The 20810-nt window shown below is 33.3% G+C and overlaps 1 protein-coding gene across 1 annotated transcript in view; it reads right to left on the bottom strand.

The window, feature by feature from the left end:
* The window catches only part of LOC149783613 (uncharacterized), a 114830-nt gene extending 94324 nt beyond the window's left edge, over positions 1 to 20506 (bottom strand). The window contains exon 1 of the mRNA XM_089931865.1: positions 20240 to 20506. Within this exon, the coding sequence (XP_089787991.1) occupies positions 20240 to 20405 (166 nt within the window). The 5' untranslated portion in view covers positions 20406 to 20506. The remainder of the gene's footprint in view (positions 1 to 20239) is intronic.
* Positions 20507 to 20810: the final 304 nt, after the last annotated feature.

Below are 20810 nucleotides of genomic sequence, written 5' to 3'. Positions count from 1 at the left end.
AGGGGCGATGATAACAATGCAATATGGCGTGCTGCTGGCGTCGCTGCCGGTAAAGTCATTTTAACTAAAATGGCATTGTGGATGCCGGTGCTGACTCCAACAGTTACCACGGAAGCACGATTATTAGCATTTATGGAACAGGGAGGGAAATCGTTGTTGAGTTGGCTAGCGGTAACAACTGATGCTAAAGAGGATAACGTCGCCGATACGTTTACATGGCACTTGGCGTCAAAACAGGGTGTTTCAGCCCCGCGTCATATATTCATAGCGCTACAGAATAGGGAACGATTGGGTAGTCAAGAACGCAGCCATATGATATTTGATCAATTAGGAGTCAGGGATGTTTCGCTGAGAATAAACGGACAACAGGAACCATCCGAGGATATACAGCTTAATTACGGCGACAACCATATCGCACGTGTGTATCATCGATTGCTGTCGTATATGGGTCGTGATCAAAACGTCGACACTGGTTTGCAAATATCACAACTTGATTTTAAAAACCTGTATCCGATTTATTATTTTTCGCTGGAACATCTTGATTTAACGAGACAATCCGTCGTTGATATACACTTCCGAGCTCATATAGCCCCGGGTAATGTTAATTATAGAGCGGTTGCTGTCATTCTCAGCGATAAATCAATGCTGCTAGAAGGTGTTGGTGGACGAATGAGAATCGTTGATGCGCCAGTGGAAAACATGTAATTGAAAACACAAACGCGTCTACAATAAAATGTCGTATAGTTTCGTCAGTGTAGAGTTGACTGATGGTCAAGTCAAGAAATTACGATCAAAGTCGGCTAAACAATGCGGGACCACAATAACGCTGAAGCCGTCACAGATGGCGGGTGGTAATCATAAGATATCGTTGACGGCGCGTCAAATAAAACATTTCAATGATGCGATGAAGAATAAAAAGGGTGTTCAAATAGATTTTTCCGCCGCAGCAATTAAAAACATGGAAAAGACCGGTGGGATATTTCCGCTGTTAGCTGCGATTCCAGCGTTGATTGCCGCGGCCGCACCAGCAGTGGCTAAGGCGGCGGCGTTGGGGGCCGTTGGTACCGCGGCGGGAATGGCATTAAAGAAGGCAACCGGGAAAGGCTACAAAAAAAAACGACCCGTGGCCGGAAAGGGTCTAAGACTACCGGGATACAACGCGCCAGAACTAAGAAAGTCTCTTAATGATTTTATCAGTTCATCAACTCATATCCTCAGACACGATAACGGAGATGATGGTAGGCATATTGCTCCATACAACGTAAATATCGCATCGGTGATAGCAATTAATCTAGTGTGTGATGCTATCGAAGGGAGTTACCAGGTGGATACCAAGCAATCAAATCAAGCTCAACAGGGGTATATCCTTTATTCATTTTCACCAACAGCCCCTCCGGGATTCTTAATCGTTGAGAGTCCGATTAATCCGGTCTATATGCGATGCCATGATCGGTTTTTAACGAGAATTAATTTTAGACTAACCGATCAGTCAAATAACCTAATTGATCTACAAGAGGAGGAGTTAGTGATCACTCTGTTTGTAAGATCATTGTAAATAACCACTTAGCAGCAGGGGGGGGCGATGACATCGACGCGGTCGTCGATGTGCTTACCGGACGCTGACGACGCTGGGGATCGGCGCGCAGAAGGTGTTAATTAAACCAAATGACGATTGGACGAACCCCCAACGACGTCGTCGTTTTTTTTTTACCAGGCGCTGACGACACTAGATCGTTGAGTTGCAGAAAGTAATAATTAAGCCAAATAACGATTGGACAAAATGTCCGATTCGCCCCCCCTGCTGCTAGAACCCATAGATTAAATTAAATATTTGTATGAACATTAGCTTTCAGTTAAGCCATCTTATGAGTTCAATTCATTAAGGTAATGAGCACCAATTGTATTTAGGTAAACATCCCCACGGTAATTAGCACAGAACAAAATCACGTATGGATCTGATCCTCTCGAAAACAACCATATATAGGGATAAGTCTTAAAGCAGCATTATGTCATGTAGAGCGGCTAAACTCCCCAATTAAGAATCATTGGCCCTAATGAATTTTGCATTAAATAAGGAATTAGAAACGAAAAGGAGATGGACATTTTGCTATGGTAGATATTCATTTGTACAGAAACATAACAATGTATTATTAATGGTTTCTTGATCGATTGTAGAGAACCATTAATGATCTTTAAAGTTAATGTTTTGCCATCGTTTTATGCTTTATCGCAGCACCCAATCAAGGATCTGAAAATTTCTCTTGAGCTAAACGTTAATCCAAAGAGCGTCATAATTTTCAACTATGTGGGGATCTAAACTATTCTTAGATTTAATTGAATTCATTTAAACGACACGTAAGAGTAAGAAAGAATCTTGATTTGAGGATTTGTACATTAGGAGGCAATAGCAAAGGAATAATAAATATTGATTTAAAGAATGGTAGATTAATAGGTAATAACAAAGGAATTATGAACCTTGATTTGAGGAATGTACATTAAGGGGCAATAACAAGGGAATAATGAATCTTGAATTGAGGAATCACACACTAAGAGGCAATACCAAAGGAATATCGAATTCTGATTTGAGGAATGGCACACTACCATGCAATAACAAAGGAATAATATGTCTTGATTTGAGGAATGGCAACATTAAGTGGCAATAAAAGACGAAGAATGAATCGTGATTTGAGGAACTGCTAATTAAGATTTCATAACAAAGGAATATTGAATCGTGAGTTTAGAAATGACATATTAAGAAGCAATAACAAAGGGATAATGAATCTTGATTTCAGGAATGGTACATTAAGAGGCAATAACAAAGTAAGAATGAATCTCAGTTTGAGGAATAACACAATGAAAGGCAATAACAAAATAATAATGAATGATGATACGAGGAAGGATACATTAAGAGACAATACAGAAGGAAGACTGAATCTTGATTTGAGAAATGGCACATTAAAATGGAATAACAACGGAAGAATGAATCTTTATACGAGGAATGGGACTTTACGAGACATTGATAAAGGAATAATGAATCTTGATTTGAGGAACGGTACATTAAGAGACAATAACAAAGGAAGAATTAATCTCAGTTTGAGGAATGGCATTTTAAAGGTCGATTCCAAAATGAAAATGAATGATGATTCGAGGAAGTGCACATTAGGAGGCAATAATGAAGGCAGAATGAATCTTTGTTTGAGGAATGGCACATTAAGAGGGGACACTATCGGAATAATTCATCTTTTATAAGAGGAATATCATATTAGGCGACGGTACCAAAGGAATAATGAATTTTGATGTTAGGAAGGACAAATTAAGAGGCAATAACATAGGAATAAAAGGAATAAATCACTTTGATCTCTGGAATAATAAATTAAGATGCAGTAAGAAAGGAAGAATAAATCTTGATTGGATGAATGGCACATTAAGAGGCAATGCCAAAGTAATAACGACTCTTGATTTGACTAATGACACACTAAGAGGCAATAAGTAAGGAATTATGACTCTTGAATCTAGGAATGGAACATTAAGAGGTAATAACAGAGCAATAATGAATCTTGAATTGAGGAATGGTACATTAAGAAGCAATAACAAAGGAATAATGCATCTTAATTTGAGGAACAGCAACATTAAAAGGCAATAACAAAGAAATAATGAAACGCGAGTTTAGGAATGGCCCATTAAGAAGCAATAACAAATGAAGAATGAATCTCGGTTTGAGGAATGACACATTAAATGACAATAATAAAGCATAATGAATGATGATTCGAGGAAGGACTCATTAAGAGGCAATAACGAAGGAAGAATGAATTTTGATTTGAGGAATGCCACATTAAGAGGCAATAACAAAGGAATAATCAATCTTTATACTTGGAATGGCTCATTAAGAGACAATAACAAAGGAAAATGAACCTTAATTTGAGGAATGGAACACTAAGAGGCAGTAACAAGGGAAGACAAAGTTTGATTTAAGGAATGGCAAACGAAGAGGCAATAATAAAGGAATAATGAATCTTACTTTTACGAATGGTACATTAAGAAACAATAACAAAGGAACAATGAATCTTGATTTGAGGAATGGAACACTAAGAGGCAATAACAGACGAATTATCCATCCTGATCTGAGGAATGGTACATTAAGAGGCAGTAACAAGGGAAGACAAAGCTTGATTTAAGGAATGACAAAAATGACAATAACAAAGGAATAATGAATCTTACTTTTACAAATGGTACATTAAGAGACAATAACAAAAGAATAATGCATCTTGATTTGACGAATTGCACATTAAGAGGACATAACAAACGAATAATGCATATTGATCTGTGGAATGGTTCATTTCGAGGCATTATCAAGGGAATAATGAATTTTGATTTGAGAAATGATACTTTCAGAGTCTATAATAAAGTTGTCCACATTTTGCATGACCAGTTGTATTATCTGGTATGTAATTAAAGCTAAGTCAGAGCCAGGCGAAACACAGAAATTCACGTTGACTCTGCATACATGTTTGGTATTCAGTATAAGCCATATGCATTTATATTCCTATTGGTACGGATGAATAGTACGACTATTCCTTATTATTTCGTTTATAAAGTTATGTATGGAAACAGAGCGTTGGAAAAGTCACAAAACTCTCCCCTTAACCCCGTACCCATCGCCCCCTAGATAAAGAGGATTATAAACCATCTGTTTAAATATAGAGGGAGACCCTTCCACAACGGCTCTTTATAGGCCCTAAATTGCTGTTGAAAAACTGAAAATGGATATCGGAATAAAATAAATGCTTCCATTTAATTGACTAACCGTTTGTAACATTTATAATCAGCAATAGCTAGTAGTCCAGGTAAACATGAGCGGTGATACACACAAGCAATACAAATATGTACACTGAATAAAGCGTTTTCCTACAACTTAGATAAAAAAAAGTAACAGGATTAATCGCGTGTAATCATGCTTCGCTCCTCTTTTTACATTATAAAAAAGACATGTTTGCACGGACATTATGTTTGTCGCATCTTATTATAGAATAACAACCTTACGTCCGAATGCAGGTAAAAGTTTAAGTACTGGATACCAGCACGATATCAAATCTTGACTTACAAAAGATAGGTAGAAAAATGAAGTAGCTTTTCAAACGAACACTGTAGCACCTAACGTAGACATGCAACATCATCCAACTCAACTAGGTTTCTGGCATTATGCCAAATTCACAACTGATTTGCCTTGGATATTTTTATTCCACCAACCAATGTGATTCAAATGAAAATGACAGGTGATATATGGTGTTTTCAGTCAATGCGTTAAATTAAATTATCGTCTCAGGTTAACGTGCCATTGAATGCTGCTAACAACTGATATGTGTTTTCCTTGAATAACCTGAACTCAGTTGTATAATATGTATAGGCATGTATACATGTTACGACGGATGTGCAAACTGTTAATTAATGCAAGTCACGTAAGTCAAAAAAAGTTTTGAGAAAGCTTCGTTGCTAAAAATAAAAACTGATAATATTTTAACACTGTTTCAATTGTAAACTATAGCTATGTTTGATTTGCATTGTGCGAACTGTTGTTTCATTAACAAGCATAGTTGGTTGGAGGTCACGTGGTTTGATTTGAAAGAAATAAAAAAGAGCTCATTGCACTAATTCAAGTATGCAATGTTTAACGAAGCTCCTTGTCAAACGTTGGATTTTTGTAGTGATATTCATTGTACAATGCAATCATAAGGTTCAATTAAGTTTCTTATCAAACGTTGGATTTGTGTGGTGGTATTCATTGTACAACGCAATCATTAGGTTCAATTAAGTTTCTTATCAAACGTTGGATTTGTGTAGTGGTATTCATTGTACAACGCAATCATTAGGTTCAATTAAGTTTCTTATCAAACGTTGGATTTGTGTAGTGGTATTCACTGTACAACGCAATCATTAGGTTCAAGTAAGTTTCTTATCAAACGTTGGATTTGTGTAGTGGTATTCATTGTACAACGCATCATTAGGTTCAATTAAGTTTCTTATCAAACTGTTGCCACATAAACAGCTAGTATAGGACCTACACTTACACTATATGCATATATGTGTCTGTGTGGTTGTAAATTATTTGCATGAGCATAACCTGGCTCAGAGGTGATCAGATTTATTCTCATAATACTGCCAAGCACACCCCAAAAATTTTGCAACAAAACATTAAGCTCTCTCCCCAGCGTAATCAGCGCAAAGTTACTCACATAAAACATCCTATGGAAATTATTGCAAAACACTTGAAATATAACGTTTTGTAGATGTATGTCAAGAATGTAAGTTTCTATATAGCGATTATTTAAAGAAAGTTAATTCACGGTGAATTAAGAGGGCGTGTCTTCCATACAGTCATTCCCGTACCTCCGTTCGTAATATTCGCCAAGACATCGACACATCTACACCATTAAAAGTGACACGTGGTTTAAGAGAGCCTGAAATCTCTCTCTCTCTCTCTCTCTCTCTCACCATATACAAATACATTTCATTAGTCATAAGTAAATCCTTCTCATAACAAGAAGTGAGAAGAACGTTATATGGAAACATCTTCTCATACCACTGTCATAAAGTCTCATGACATACGTTATGACGTATATTGTCGGCTAAATACTCGGGCTAAGAGAGATGTTCCAAGCGCTGAGACCCCACAGCCAAAAACCGAATCACTAAGATCTAAAAAAGGGAGGAATATATATATATATATATATATATATATATATATATATATATATATATATATATATATATATATATATATATATATATATATATATATTGTACTGTATATTTCAAGTAATTGTTTGTCTGTTGGTTTTAAAACACTTGGTTTTCATTGCATGCTATTGTAATGTAATATTGTTTACTGGATTTCCAGAACGATGAACTCTTGACCTCCACCCGAGAATCTGTTTTGCGTTTGAGTTATTTTTATAACTGATGCTATGATAAGAACTTTATCAGTAATGCATTAACACTTACGATATCAAGTTGTTTTTTGTCATGTCTAGATTAGGGCTGAATTATTATTGTCTTCAAATTCTTGTTTCATTGAATTTCAAGTGTTTGTTTTCCCTGGAAATTATAAAGTGCTCTAGTAATTATTTGACAAGGATATTTACCGGAACTTATACCGAATTCAAAGACTGTTATTCAACAAGAGACTGTTCACACACCCGCACAACGCTGACAACTGCATACGTAGTCTCCTTCGATCTTCGATTTTTATCGGGATTTGAAATGTGATTTACTTAGAACGTTTCATTGATAGGACTAGTGTTTTTGAATTCTGGGATTATAATTTGTATATATTGATTTTACCATCCTAACTAAACATAACTAAAAAGAACAACGCTATCATTCAACCCCACAACTGCTTCTAAAATATATTTTTTCTTACACCCAAGGAGTCTCTCTACTGAAAGAATGAAATACCTGAGCATGATTTGTAATCAGCTGATTTGACCTATTTTCATTGACCTCAAGGTGACTGACATTGGCAACCGAAAACATCTTTAGCGCGAGATTACTACAGGTAGGTTTTCTCTAACCACTTTTTGATTACATATCAGGAATCCCAAAATACACAGTTACATGTTTTCTTCTTTCACATTTGTATTATCCGGCATTAAACCATTAGAAGTCGAATATTTGTACTTCACAATATGAAATACAAAATACGGTATAAACACCTGATGCAAATAATTATTCCGATGTTAAATTAGTAAACACATTTATTTTAAAATATCCTGAAAACGTCCTATAGGATTGTAATTAGGATTGAAATTTCAGCAAAATTAATTATTGGGATTAAATTTTTCTCTAAAATGTATTGAAAGGAATTTTTCACTAAATTATATTGAAATCAATTTTATTTCTTTTGTACTACAAGTGTTTATTATTTTAATAAAGATCGAACGTTTATGAAAAATTGTAAATGATCTCCTGCACTACGTATCAATTCTTTTCTATTATAAGTCAGCCAATTGTGTTGAGCATGCACATTCCTTTTGACTGTGTATACCAGAAAAATTTCACGTGTTACCCAAAAACATAAGCTGTTACAGCATGTCTTCTGTCTGATGACGTACATATACACAGAGAATGGCAATGGGGAGGACGATGGCTTCTTTCTGAATCCCGATGAATAAACGCAGTAGACGAATGTCCATGTTTGATGTTTAGGATACGTCCAAAAACTGCGTATAAACTAAGAAAAACCAACGTTTCCAATGCATTATGAAATACAAAAAAAAAAAAAAAGAAGAATATAAAAAATTGTTGCAACATATCGGGCCTAGAATGAATGTTTACCATTACAATCTTGAACAATAAAAGTCCCTTTACCTAAAGATAGTCTACGGAGAAACACTATAGCTTACCCGTAAGGAAGACATACCCTACTGATTAACGATGAATAAACTACTCCAAACCAAAACATAGGGAACAATTGTAATCACCGTCATTTTAGGAGCCGCTAATTGTTGCCATATATAAAACATAAGGAAAACTTTAAATCAGCGCCAGGTTTCTGCGGCTTTCTATAAAAAAAAAGTATTTTAGGAGCCGATAATTGTAGTCCATAACAATTGTTTAAAGAATTTCTTTCACTTGCATTTATATTATTGATTATTGTAATACCCAAATTCGCTACCAACTTCCCTTTTAGTAAAACAAAAATTGAAGATACAATATTTTTTAATTAATAGGCAATGCTATTTTATTATCTCTCTCTCTCTCTCTCTCTCTCTCTCTCTCTCTCTCTCTCACCATATACAACAACATTTCATTAATCATAAGTAAATACTTTGCATAACAAGACGTGAGAAGAACGTTATATGGAAACATCTTCTCATATAACTGTTATAAAGTCTCGTAAATGACATGCATCATAACGTATATTGTCGGCTAAGTACTCTAGTTAAGAAATATGTTCCAAGCACTGACTCCCCAAAAACGAAAACCGAATCCCTAAAATCTAATACACGGACGATTACAACCAAGAACACATGCCCTAAGTGTTTCACTAGCTCTGTCTCTGTCTTTCTATTGTTATGTATATTTGAATTAATTGTTTGTCTGTTAGTTTTAAAACATTTTGTTTTCGTTCCATGCTATTTTAATATAACAGTGTTTACTGGATTTCCAGAACGATGAACAGTTGACCTCCACCCGAGAATCTCTGTTGCGTTTCAGTTAGTTTTAAAAATGATGCTATGATAAGAATTATATCAGTGGTGCCTTAACACTCGAGATGTCATGTTGTCTTATGTCGTGTACAGATTGGGAATGGAATTTTATTTTCTTCAAATTATTCAATTTCAAGTGTTTCTTTGTCCTGGAAATACTCATTTTTTCTTGTAATTCTGCGACAAAGATATTTACCGGAAATTATACCGTATTCAAAATCTTGAATAATATTTTCTGTGATTCAACAAGAGACTGCTGACACACCAGTATATACAGAACTAGAGGGGGAGAAACATGTCTTATTTAATGAGAATGAGATCCCGGTGTGAATATAAACGTTTCGCTGTAGATTTAATTTTTAAATTACCATAAATGTAAGAAAAACATGACGAATATTGAATAGAGTCTTGTGATTAACCTAAGATCATGACACCAACCTGCGTGAACGAAAAATTGCATTTTCGACTCTTGTTTTTTCAACTCATCCCAACAGCTAGAAAAACCTCCTTACAGTTTATCCGTGTCACGTTTTGCACACATCTTCTGCATTGAAATTACTACGATAATAATGGAAAGAGCTGAGATGGTCATAAATGTTCATGGTTTAAAGCTTCATAATATGTTGAGTCATAAGATGTATTTCAAATAGATGTGTATAGTCTTTTGGGAAGACATATTTTCGTCGCCCTGCACATGTTCATTTTCCACAGGAGTTAAACATATTTTATTTTCTCTACGCATTTGATATATCTTAATCACATATGAGAAACATATTTTTGTTCATGTGCATATTTTAAACAAACAGTGCACACCTGCCAAACAACGAATTTGTCTTTATCTTTTCATCACATATTTACATATACAAGCAACGAAACAGGCTTTGAATATGGGACGGAAAGTAAACGAACAAGATCAGGCATGTCTAAACATGTAATATCATTAGTTATCCAGGACTGGATGGTTATTGGTTCAAGGAAGTCCGTCACTGGATACCATACAGTGCTGTCTTCTTGTTGACCATATTGTATGTACTCCTTTGAATTCATATGCAATAAGTACAAGAGTTTAAATGTGTAAGATATGTGTATGAGACAAATACAATATTTGATATCTGCACGAAATTTGGCGAATAAAAGATTTAAGTTTTTCATTGATTTAAATATAAATTAAAATTAAATTTTATTCAATGATACTCGAACATAAATAATCATTGACTAAGTGAAATAAATACATTGGTTTGGAGTTACCATTTAGGTAGTTTTATTTTAGACGACACTTACGTAAAACAACACATGAATGATGAAGGACCCATATAATAAATTAAATATTTTTTCATCAACATTAACTTTCACAATGTGTATATAGATTTTAGAGTGCTTACGTCCATCAGCGTCAGCCCAATATACAGCTAAACATTCCCGCCATAATTAAGTTAAGCCATCTTAAGAGTTCAACTTCAATAAGGCAATGAGCAACCATTGTATTTGAGTAAACCTCCCCACGGTAATTAGCAACGAAATGAAAAACGTGTACGGCGCTGAACCTCTCAAAAAATCATATATAGGGATAAATCTTAAAGCAGCATCATGTCATATAGAGCGGCTGAACTCGCCAATTAAGAATCATTGGCCCTAATGAATGTAGCACAGAAAAACAACAATTAGAAACGGAAAGGAGCTGGTCATTATGTTATTTATTGGACATTCATTTGTACAGAAACATAATATATTATTAATGGTATCGTGATCGACTGTAGAGAACCATTAAAGATCTTCCAAGTTAATGGTTTGCCATCTTTTAAACCTTTCAAAGAGATACTGCTGAAACCACACATGTTGGCATCCTTGAATACCTCGATCGCTCCACCAAAACCGATGTTCTGAAAATTGGTCGTTATCTGATCTAAAAGGTCACCCAGAACTGTCATAATTTTCAACTATGTGGGGATCTAAAACAGTATTACATTTAATTGAATACATTTATACGAAACGTCAAAGTAAGAATGCATCTTGATTTGTGGAATGGTACATTAAGAGGCAATAACAAAGGAAGAATGAATCTTGATTTGAGGAATGGTACATTAAGAGGCAATAACAAAGGAATAATGAATCTTGAATTGAGGAATGGTACATTAAGAGGCAATAACAAAGGAAGAATGAATCTTAATTTGAGGAATGGTACATTAAGAGGCAATAACAAAGGAAGAATGAATCTTGATTTGAGGAATGGTACATTAAGAGGCAATAACAAAAGAAGAATGAATCTCTGTTTGAGGAATGACACATTAAGTTGCATTAAGAAAGCAATAATGATAATTGATATGAGGAATTGTACATTAAGAGGCGATAACAAAAGAAGACTGCATCTTGATTTGGGGAACATAAACATTACGAGGCAATAACAAAGGAAGAATGAATCTTGATTAAAAGAACAGCAATAATGCGGCAATATCAAAGGAATAATGCATCTATTTTTGAAGAATGGCACATTAGAGGCAATAATAAATGAAGAAAGAATCTTGATTTGAGAAATGTTACATTTAGAGTCTATAACAATGTTGTACACGTTTTGCATGAGCGCTTTTATTAACTGACATGTGATTAATGACACGTCATAGGCAGGCAAAACGTAATCGTTCATGTTGACTCTGCATACGTGTTTGGTGTTCATTATAACTCATATACATGTCATCCATTTGATCGGGATTCAATCCTAGGGCCAACTAAGGACAACAGAACTTGTTGATTCAGGCATGAATTTAATATATATCCTAATGTAACGAATCAATAGTACAATAATTATTCATGATAACTTTGGTTATACTTTTCTTTACGGAAACAGGGCATTAAAAACTACACTAAAATCTCCCTTGAACACCCACCTTTCGCTACCTTGACAAATATGATTCTAAACCATCTGTTTAAATCTAGACAGAGACCATTCCACAATGCCAAGTTATCGGCAATAAATTGATGTCGAATAGTAATATTTAAATCGGTAGCAATAATCAGCTAAAAATGTATTTATGTTTCGGTGAATTGTTTATTGTTTTGAAAAACTGAAAATGTATTTCGGAATTTAAAAAGATGCTTTCATTAATTGACTAACCGTTTGTGACTTTTAGACTCAGCAATAATGAATAGTGGAGGTAGACATGAGTAGCTATACACACACAGAATACAAATATGTACGTTGAATAAACGTGTTCTTACAACTTAGATAAAAAAGTAACGAACTGAATCGCATGTAATTATGTTTCGCTCCTCTTTCTACATCATAAGAGAAGACAAGTTTTTACTGACATAATGTTTTCACATCTTATCATAGAATAACACACTTACGTCCGAATGCAGGTACAAGTTTAATACTGATACCAGCAAGATATGAAATCTTATCGTAAAAAGATAGGCAAAAAAATAAAGTTGCTTTTCAAAAGAACACTGTAGGTCCTAAATTAGACATGCCACATCATCCAACTCAACTGCGTTTCTGGCATTATGCCAAATTCACAACTGATTTGCCTTGGATATTTTTATTCCACCGACCAATGTGATTCAAATGAAAAAGCCGGGTCATATATGGTGTTTTCAGTCACTGCGTTAAATTAAGTTATCGTCTCCAGTTATCGTGCCATTGAATGCTGCTAACAACTGATATGTGTTTTCCTTGAATAACCTGAACTCAGTTGTATAATATTAATGGGTATGAATACATGTTAGGACGGATGTGTAAACAGTTCATTAATGCAAGTCACGTAGCGCCACAGAACTTCAAAAAAAGAGTTTTCAGAATGCTTCGATACGCAAAATAAAAGCGGATCATATTTTAACACCGTTTTCACTGTAAACTATAACTATCTTTCATTTGCATTGTGGGAAATGTCATTTCATTACAAGCATAGTTGGTTGGAGGTCACGTGGTTTGATTTGAAAGAAATACAAAATAAACCTCTTTGCACTATTTCACGTATTCAATGTTCAAATAAGCTCATTATCAAACGTTAGATTTGTGTAGTGATATTCATTGTACAACGCAATCATAAGGTTCAATTAAGATCCATATCAAACATTAAATGTGTGTAGTGACATTTATTATACCATGCAATCCTAAGAACTAAAATGCAAATCGTCTTTTAACTGTAAAATAGGCATACAATAGTAAAAGTAGGCATTACTCGTTTCTGTCAAATAGGCAAACAATAATAAAAGTATGCATTACCCGTTTCTGTCAAATAGGCATACAATAATAAAAGTATTCATTACTCGTTTCTGTCAAATAGGCAAACAATAATAAAAGTATGCATTACTCGTTTCTGTCAAATACGCATACAATAGTAAAAGTAGGCATTACTCGTTTCTGTCAAATAGGCAAACCATAATAAAAGTAGGCACTACTCTTTCTGTCAAACGAAATATTAGGTGATATTCGATCATGTTTTGGAAAGTAAACTGTAAAAATTCCGTTTTACAATAATACTTGAACAGTACAAACAATACAGTGTCCCAAAAAAAATGCAGAAATGCGTTTCCAATATTTAGATAAGTGTGCCTACAGTTTACCTTGCAAAACAAATACGATTTGATTCCATATTATTTGCATAGGATATTTGAAGTTCGGGCGGTTTAACAGAAAACCTTGACAATTTCTTTGAAAGAAACTGTGTGATGATCACGAAGATATCACCAACGATCACAAGGACAGCGTCGTTTTATTAACACGAGGACATTGTACAAATCAGACGAATTCATTATAATGTCCTCTATGTTCATGAAAGGAAATTCGTATCTTTCTTTTAAAAATAAATTTGCACAACTTAATTTTTTATGATAAAAGCAATAAACATCCTTTTACCTTCTACCAAATTGAAAGGTTAACGTTCAACATTGATAAAATTATTATATTATATTATATTATATTATATTATATTATATTATATTATATTATTTACAATCATTTTTAATAAAATAATTATATCATGAGCTTTTTCTGTCCTTCATTCTAAAGATAATCTTTGCTTTTCATGAATATCCATTTTTTGCGGCTATAATTGCTTTTAATCAGTCTTAAAACTATCATTATAGCAGTTGTTACCTGAGATATTATTATCTTTGCAGGCAACATATCAAATGGAATGCAACTGAGTTTAAAATGACCCTGATTCTGTTGAAAACATTTTTTGATCAAACTTCCCATAATATTTGAAATTGTGATCGTAGTAATAAACCAGAAAGATAGTCTGTATTTTTCTAAATCAGAAGTCGACTTTATACAACTTGATATTTCCTTGTTTTCAATCATTTCTTCACAAAAAGCTCCACACGCATTTTTGTTACCAATAATCGTATGCATATCATAATTTATTAAATTTTGTTTTAAATCATGGCCACAATTGGTATTGCATTTATTTTGTACGACCGTTTTGGTATTATTATTCGTGAAAGCTACGAAATCATCGCGAATAGTACATATGTCTGTGATAAATATCAGAATGTACCTATATCCCATCCTTATATATACAATTATTTATAAACCTATTAATGTTATGAAAGCATTATTTTTAGTACGCGTTTGAAAGGATAAAACTATACATATGTCTCTATAAAGCTTCAGCTGTGACTGTTTTGAATTATATATATTTAGATACTCCAAAAAGATGATATTTTGGCTCTTCTTCCTTAATGGAACTTTCAAATAGAAACATGAAACATAGTTTTGTAATTTTGTGGATTGGTCTCTTATGCTATGGTATGCAGAGACGGTTACTGGACATGATTGAATAATACTGCTGTATATGGGAAAATATTCAAGGATGTGAGGTGTTGTAAATTCTATAATAGAAATAGGTCAAGGCTATTTGCATGTTACTAACGAGTTATACAAGTAAAACATCTTACTCCTGTAGTAGTTTCCTCTTATCTTGTTGAGATGGGTAATCAAATTTTGAGTTAGAATTGATATAGTGAATAAAGTTATCGCAAGATATATATATATATATATATATATATATATATATATCTTTGTTTTACTCTTTATAGAATATGCCTTTGTATTCTCTTATAAATTGTAGTACTCTTTAATCTTTATTATACTTTAATTACTGCATCTAATGTCATATTGTAATTTTTGCAACAGTACCGAAAGACAAAATTGGATGTGCAATGTGGGAAATGGGAACCTGAACATATTATAAATTAAAAATTATTATAATTGATTATTGCGAAGAATGGTATACGGTTATTGCGAATTAAGAATACACTTGTTATCCAAGAAAGCTAAGTGCTTTCTTAGGAGTAGAACATTAAATCTGAATTTTACCTGTTGACTGTCAGCGTAAATGTTTGCATATGATAATAATCCTAATTGAAAATAGGGAGTCAATATCTATTATGTCAAACATTTACATATGATGAAACGAGACTATCTAAAATTGGTGCCAAGAACTAAAACTTCCACACTCGCCACCGTATATGATTCATAATACCATCTGCAGAACGCCTTTACATTTCATATATAAATGTGAACGGTTTGGTAATGGGTTCATATCATTAATGGCAAACAACGGAATCTATCATATATTATTCAACTAAATCTATTGCAGGATTACAGTAATGGTGTATGCAGTGTCAAATGATTAAAAGCCTCCATACGATCTTGTTAAAACATGGGTTTCAAGTTATTTTCGTCAATCATTTTATTTATGGATGTTTGATCAAGAACATTTCTTTATCACCAGGCGGCATGATTTCTTTATGTAAAAACAATTGCTTTAAGATGGTTAATATTTTGTCATATTTTGTACTTTGATCCATATAGCTCTAGCCGAAACCCTAAGTACATCCATAATTTAATCGTAATACTTTCTCTTTCATCTGTTTAACACATTTAGTAATTTGTTTACGCTCTTTCGCATGAATTGTTCATCTCTGCATTGGGGATCTTCGTGTTAATCTAAAGCATCTTTTCCCGCGTTGAACATATGAAATTATTGTTCCTCTAATTTCCAAGATAATCTTTTCAAATGTGCTTATTGATTGCATACAATTTTTTATATTGCTGTAAAGGCGCAGTATCTAATTTTTCATCACAGTGATGTTTAATTTTTATGAAATATTTTTAAAATAATCTTCATTTTCACAATGCCAATATGTAATGGTCTTAAAAGAAGTAACAGAAAACAGTGCAATACAAAAAGTTGCGTAAAATTTAATAAATATTTTATTAACTTAGATTACAAGTGAAAATGAGGAAAAATAACTTAAGGAATTCAGACGTAAATCTCGAACTAATGCATGAATCACAGACACAAATCCTTGTAATTTAAAGTCCTGAATAAAATTCAGAAACAGTCTAGAATAAATATTAAACACATTGATAGCAATGGCGTGTCTCTAGAATAAATATTAAAAACATTGATGGCGTGTCTGTTATCACTCTTAGTATATCGATCTGACAATGGTCTTTTGTTGAATAGCAGACATATAATTCCATGCTTGAATACACTATAAATTACAGTAAATAGCTGTATTTTTATCAGAATATTGTTTCCATTTCCAGATCAAATAATCACATAAATAAACAAATTTTAAGAACTACAACTCATCCCAACTGATCACAACACAATATCAATATAAAGTGCTAGATGTTAAAGCAATAATGATAAAATCCTTTCAGTTACAATATATATACAATAATGGAAAATAACCATCTGGAATGATCCTCTTGTTTACAAAATCAAAACCATAACTGGATTACACTCAGAAAGTCCAATTCTTTGACCCAGATAAACAAATTTCTTCTTCTAATAATAATAATAGTAATTTTAAGTCCATTCACACAGATAATAATTTACCTATTTATTAGTTGTTTATAATGAATAAAATATAAAATCAATTTTGATCAAGCACAAATGAACTCAGTTTTGGACAAGGTCAAATCTAAATACAATGTTACATTAAAATATCATGTAATGAAATAACATAAAATGAAACTAACTAACAAACAAAGAAAATTAAATATATAAGACAACACATTATTGATTGATCTTATGTAATCGCCTAACATTATTATTTTCAATAACCTCACTCAGTATTGACCAACGTCGATACAAGGCCGAATAAATGAAACAGCAAAACGGACTTCTTGTCAGTGTACTGCGCAAACACAAAGCATAATTAATTAACGTGTGAATGTATATGTTAGAGTGTGAAAATGTACGTCGCAGTTCTCTTCGCAAAATATGTACAAGCTGTAGTTTAAAAAAAAATAAGCCATCCTGGAATATTGTGTGACGACCATTTTATATTAGACAGCGAGGCCATCTTATTTATATACGTGTATGTCCAAACAGAATGAATATTCAGATAGCCCAGTACAATTTACATTACCTTATTTGAGCAATCTTCTGTTACTGTTACATGGAAGATACAAAACGATTAACAGTAATATATTTAAATTCTAACATGTTCAGCATCAGAAATAAAAAAGAAAGTTACACGATTTCCTCAAGGCATCTGGTAATAACGCTCCAAATAAATATCGTTTCCAGGCGTCAAGCAGTAGTAGATGTTGCTAATATGGATATTATTACGACTCAAGCTCAAGATGTTCATCATTTTCAAGGACTCTAACTCTTCCTGAACCAATGTTCTCCACTTTAGATTACATGGTGAAACTTGCTGGATTCACTGTATGTTTCATACAGTTGGGAAATAAAAATATCAGGGATCAAACAAATTATAAAGCAAAAGCAAAAGTAAGTTTCACAAGCAATTGTAATTTCTTTATTATATTTTAACGAAGTTCGTATTGCGGATGAGCATCCCAGTTTTCTTGATATGACTTTATGGTCTTAAACTATGTAACAGAAGGTACGAAAACCAACAAGTTTTGTAAATTGTAATTTAAATTTATGTTACTAGAATGCAAAGTCAATCTTGAAAATAACTTTAAGTGTGGAGAATGTAATCCTGAATAGACATATTTATATCACATGTCCAAAAATATCAAATATTATAAATGAATTTCAGTGGCATTCTGAATGACGATCACAATATTTTGCTGCGATGCCAATAGTCTCGACGTATCACAATGATATAATTTAAAATGTCTTTAAACTAACTCACGGTAATCCCAAAACAGGTAATAAATCCGAGAATCTGAGCACTTTCTAATTCCAATGAATAAGTGTGGTAAATTAAACATCCTTTTAAATGATCAGAAGTACGTTATACCTTTAAGTCTGATATGTATGCTAGGAACAGCTAATTTTTAAGTCAATATCCCTTACATAAAGAACTAAGACGCAATAATATAAACGAAGGAGGGTCGAATATTTATTCTATATGAATCCAAATTTGTCAACAAGGTCTAGTACTTTAGCCGTGCAGTTATGCAATCAACAAGACACCATGCATGGAGCTAGACTCATATCATCATGTTTACTTCAGCAAACGTACGGCTCACTTTCTTGATACTATGAAAGGTTTTGACTAATTCACCCCATCTTAAAGCACAGACACACACTGATCACGCAAAGTAGTATTTAATATTTTATTACCATATTACAATACATAATATAGATCAAATAGCAATGCATCTGACCAACTACATCTAAGTAATAATTCGTAATTTTATAAAATTGTATACCTGCTATATTTATAAAAAAAAGAAATTGACAATATAATTTAGAAAACAAAAATCAATTCATGCATCTCACTGATAAACGTATATTCCTTTAGGCTAGTTGGAAGCAAGCCCACAACTGTGTATGTCTTTATCTTCCTGATTGGGAGGGAAAATAAAATTCTAGTTCAAACTAGAATTATGAAATATTTTAAACAATATAGAATGGAACGATGAGATTGAAATTATACCCATTTGGAGTATGTGTCATTTTAGGACCAACATGTCTGAAGACCAAATTGCTTTCTGACTGTCTTGTTTTAATGTATTTACAGACGTTTAGTGTGTTTACTGATAATGTAGTTTCAAATGTCAAGGTGAAATCAAGCCTACAGCATGCGTACTGCATTTATATTTATTGTATACTTTGATACTTTGCTTGCTACACATGTATCAAATGTATTCTATTTTTATCCGTTTCTCCAGCTCTTCTATATCAATGTACACCTTTATAGCCAGCTTAAAGATCCTTTGGATTACTATACTAACACTAAGCATACTAAGTCTATCGATACATTTATTGAGCTGAATAGGAAATAATTCTCAGTGCCATCCCATAAACAGCAAATCGTTTTCTCAGTTATTTTATGTAAGCAAGTTGATAGAGTTCGAGAAATAAGGAAATTATATATTTTATAGGAATAATAAAATATAGAAAATGCAAATGTTGTGGTTATTTCCAGTAATAACCACGACAGCATATAATATTGTATCATTAACAATTTTAAAACACCAAACATAAACTGTAAAACAATCCAAAATGTTAAATGAACTTCAATATGTACGCAAATTATTGGAGGGTGTACAATGCATCGATTCGTGTATACGGTAAAAGAGCAGAACAAAATTCTGACAAACACCGTTACATCCTCTGTATATAATGTGTTAAGGAGTTTCAATCACCTAACATTATTGTAGATAAGAACTTAAGAGCTGTAATGCACAATTTAAAACTCATTGCATATAGTAGGGCAGTGTGATACCACCTCAGTATAGAGTCCGAAACGTAGGCTGGGGAACTTTGCAAAGTCTGCTATTGCTAACAATGTTAATGAAGAAAGGTTTCTCAAATTCGTTGAACATGCGGAAGAGGTCTGATAGAAGAATAAAAGAACTGTTAAAAATGTCGCAAAAACAACTTGAACATACAAAACATACTATCCCCATATTCAAGTTTTTAACTAATAGCGAGAATATGTTTCCAATGCAATTTTCGCATGTTGTTGGAGACATAAGGATATATTTGGCTAATGTCTTTAAAATCCTTACGTACCCAAGTAGCAGACGACGACTGCAATGTACAAAAACGCCTGCTATTACCCAGTGTGATATGAAGGTAAAATATACTCACCAGACGTTCTCTGCTGCATCATTACTATGCCATGCATATTGTATGTCGCGTCCATTTTCTCGAAGATATGAAGTAAAGTAGGAAATATGAACTGACATAAACATTTCAATCCCCAAACAAAAATGACAATTGATACCAAAAGTTTGAACTTTCTAAAACGCCTCATCGCAAGGACGTGTTGACAGTGTCCCGAAAGAGAAACGTTAATGCAGGAGATTGTATGCACAGTGGCGTTACCTGCCTACATCGTATTATGAACAACAGCTGTGTGTTAGTACGGGTTACGTTGCTCAACTATATTCAACTATGTTTTCTTTTTGCACAATTCTTCCTATACATCGACACCCATTGCATGATTTAAGATCGCGTTTGGGTTAACCTTGATTAGCGCTTTTGATTCACAAATAAACTACTTGATCATGTAACTTATGTTCATAATGTTATTGATTCACATCCATGCTTTCATACGTTTTCTTCATTTTCATCATTTTCATCACATTTCCAGTCCGTATATATTACATGCTACCACATAAGTAATGCATATATTTGAATTATTATACTTTGTCCTTCT

Source organism: Sinohyriopsis cumingii, chromosome 14 (assembly GCF_028554795.1).
Source record: "Sinohyriopsis cumingii isolate HCF-2022 chromosome 14, ASM2855479v2, whole genome shotgun sequence".
In the NCBI taxonomy this organism is placed as follows: Eukaryota; Metazoa; Mollusca; class Bivalvia; order Unionida; family Unionidae; genus Sinohyriopsis; species Sinohyriopsis cumingii.
This window is presented reverse-complemented; position numbering and strand designations above follow the sequence as displayed.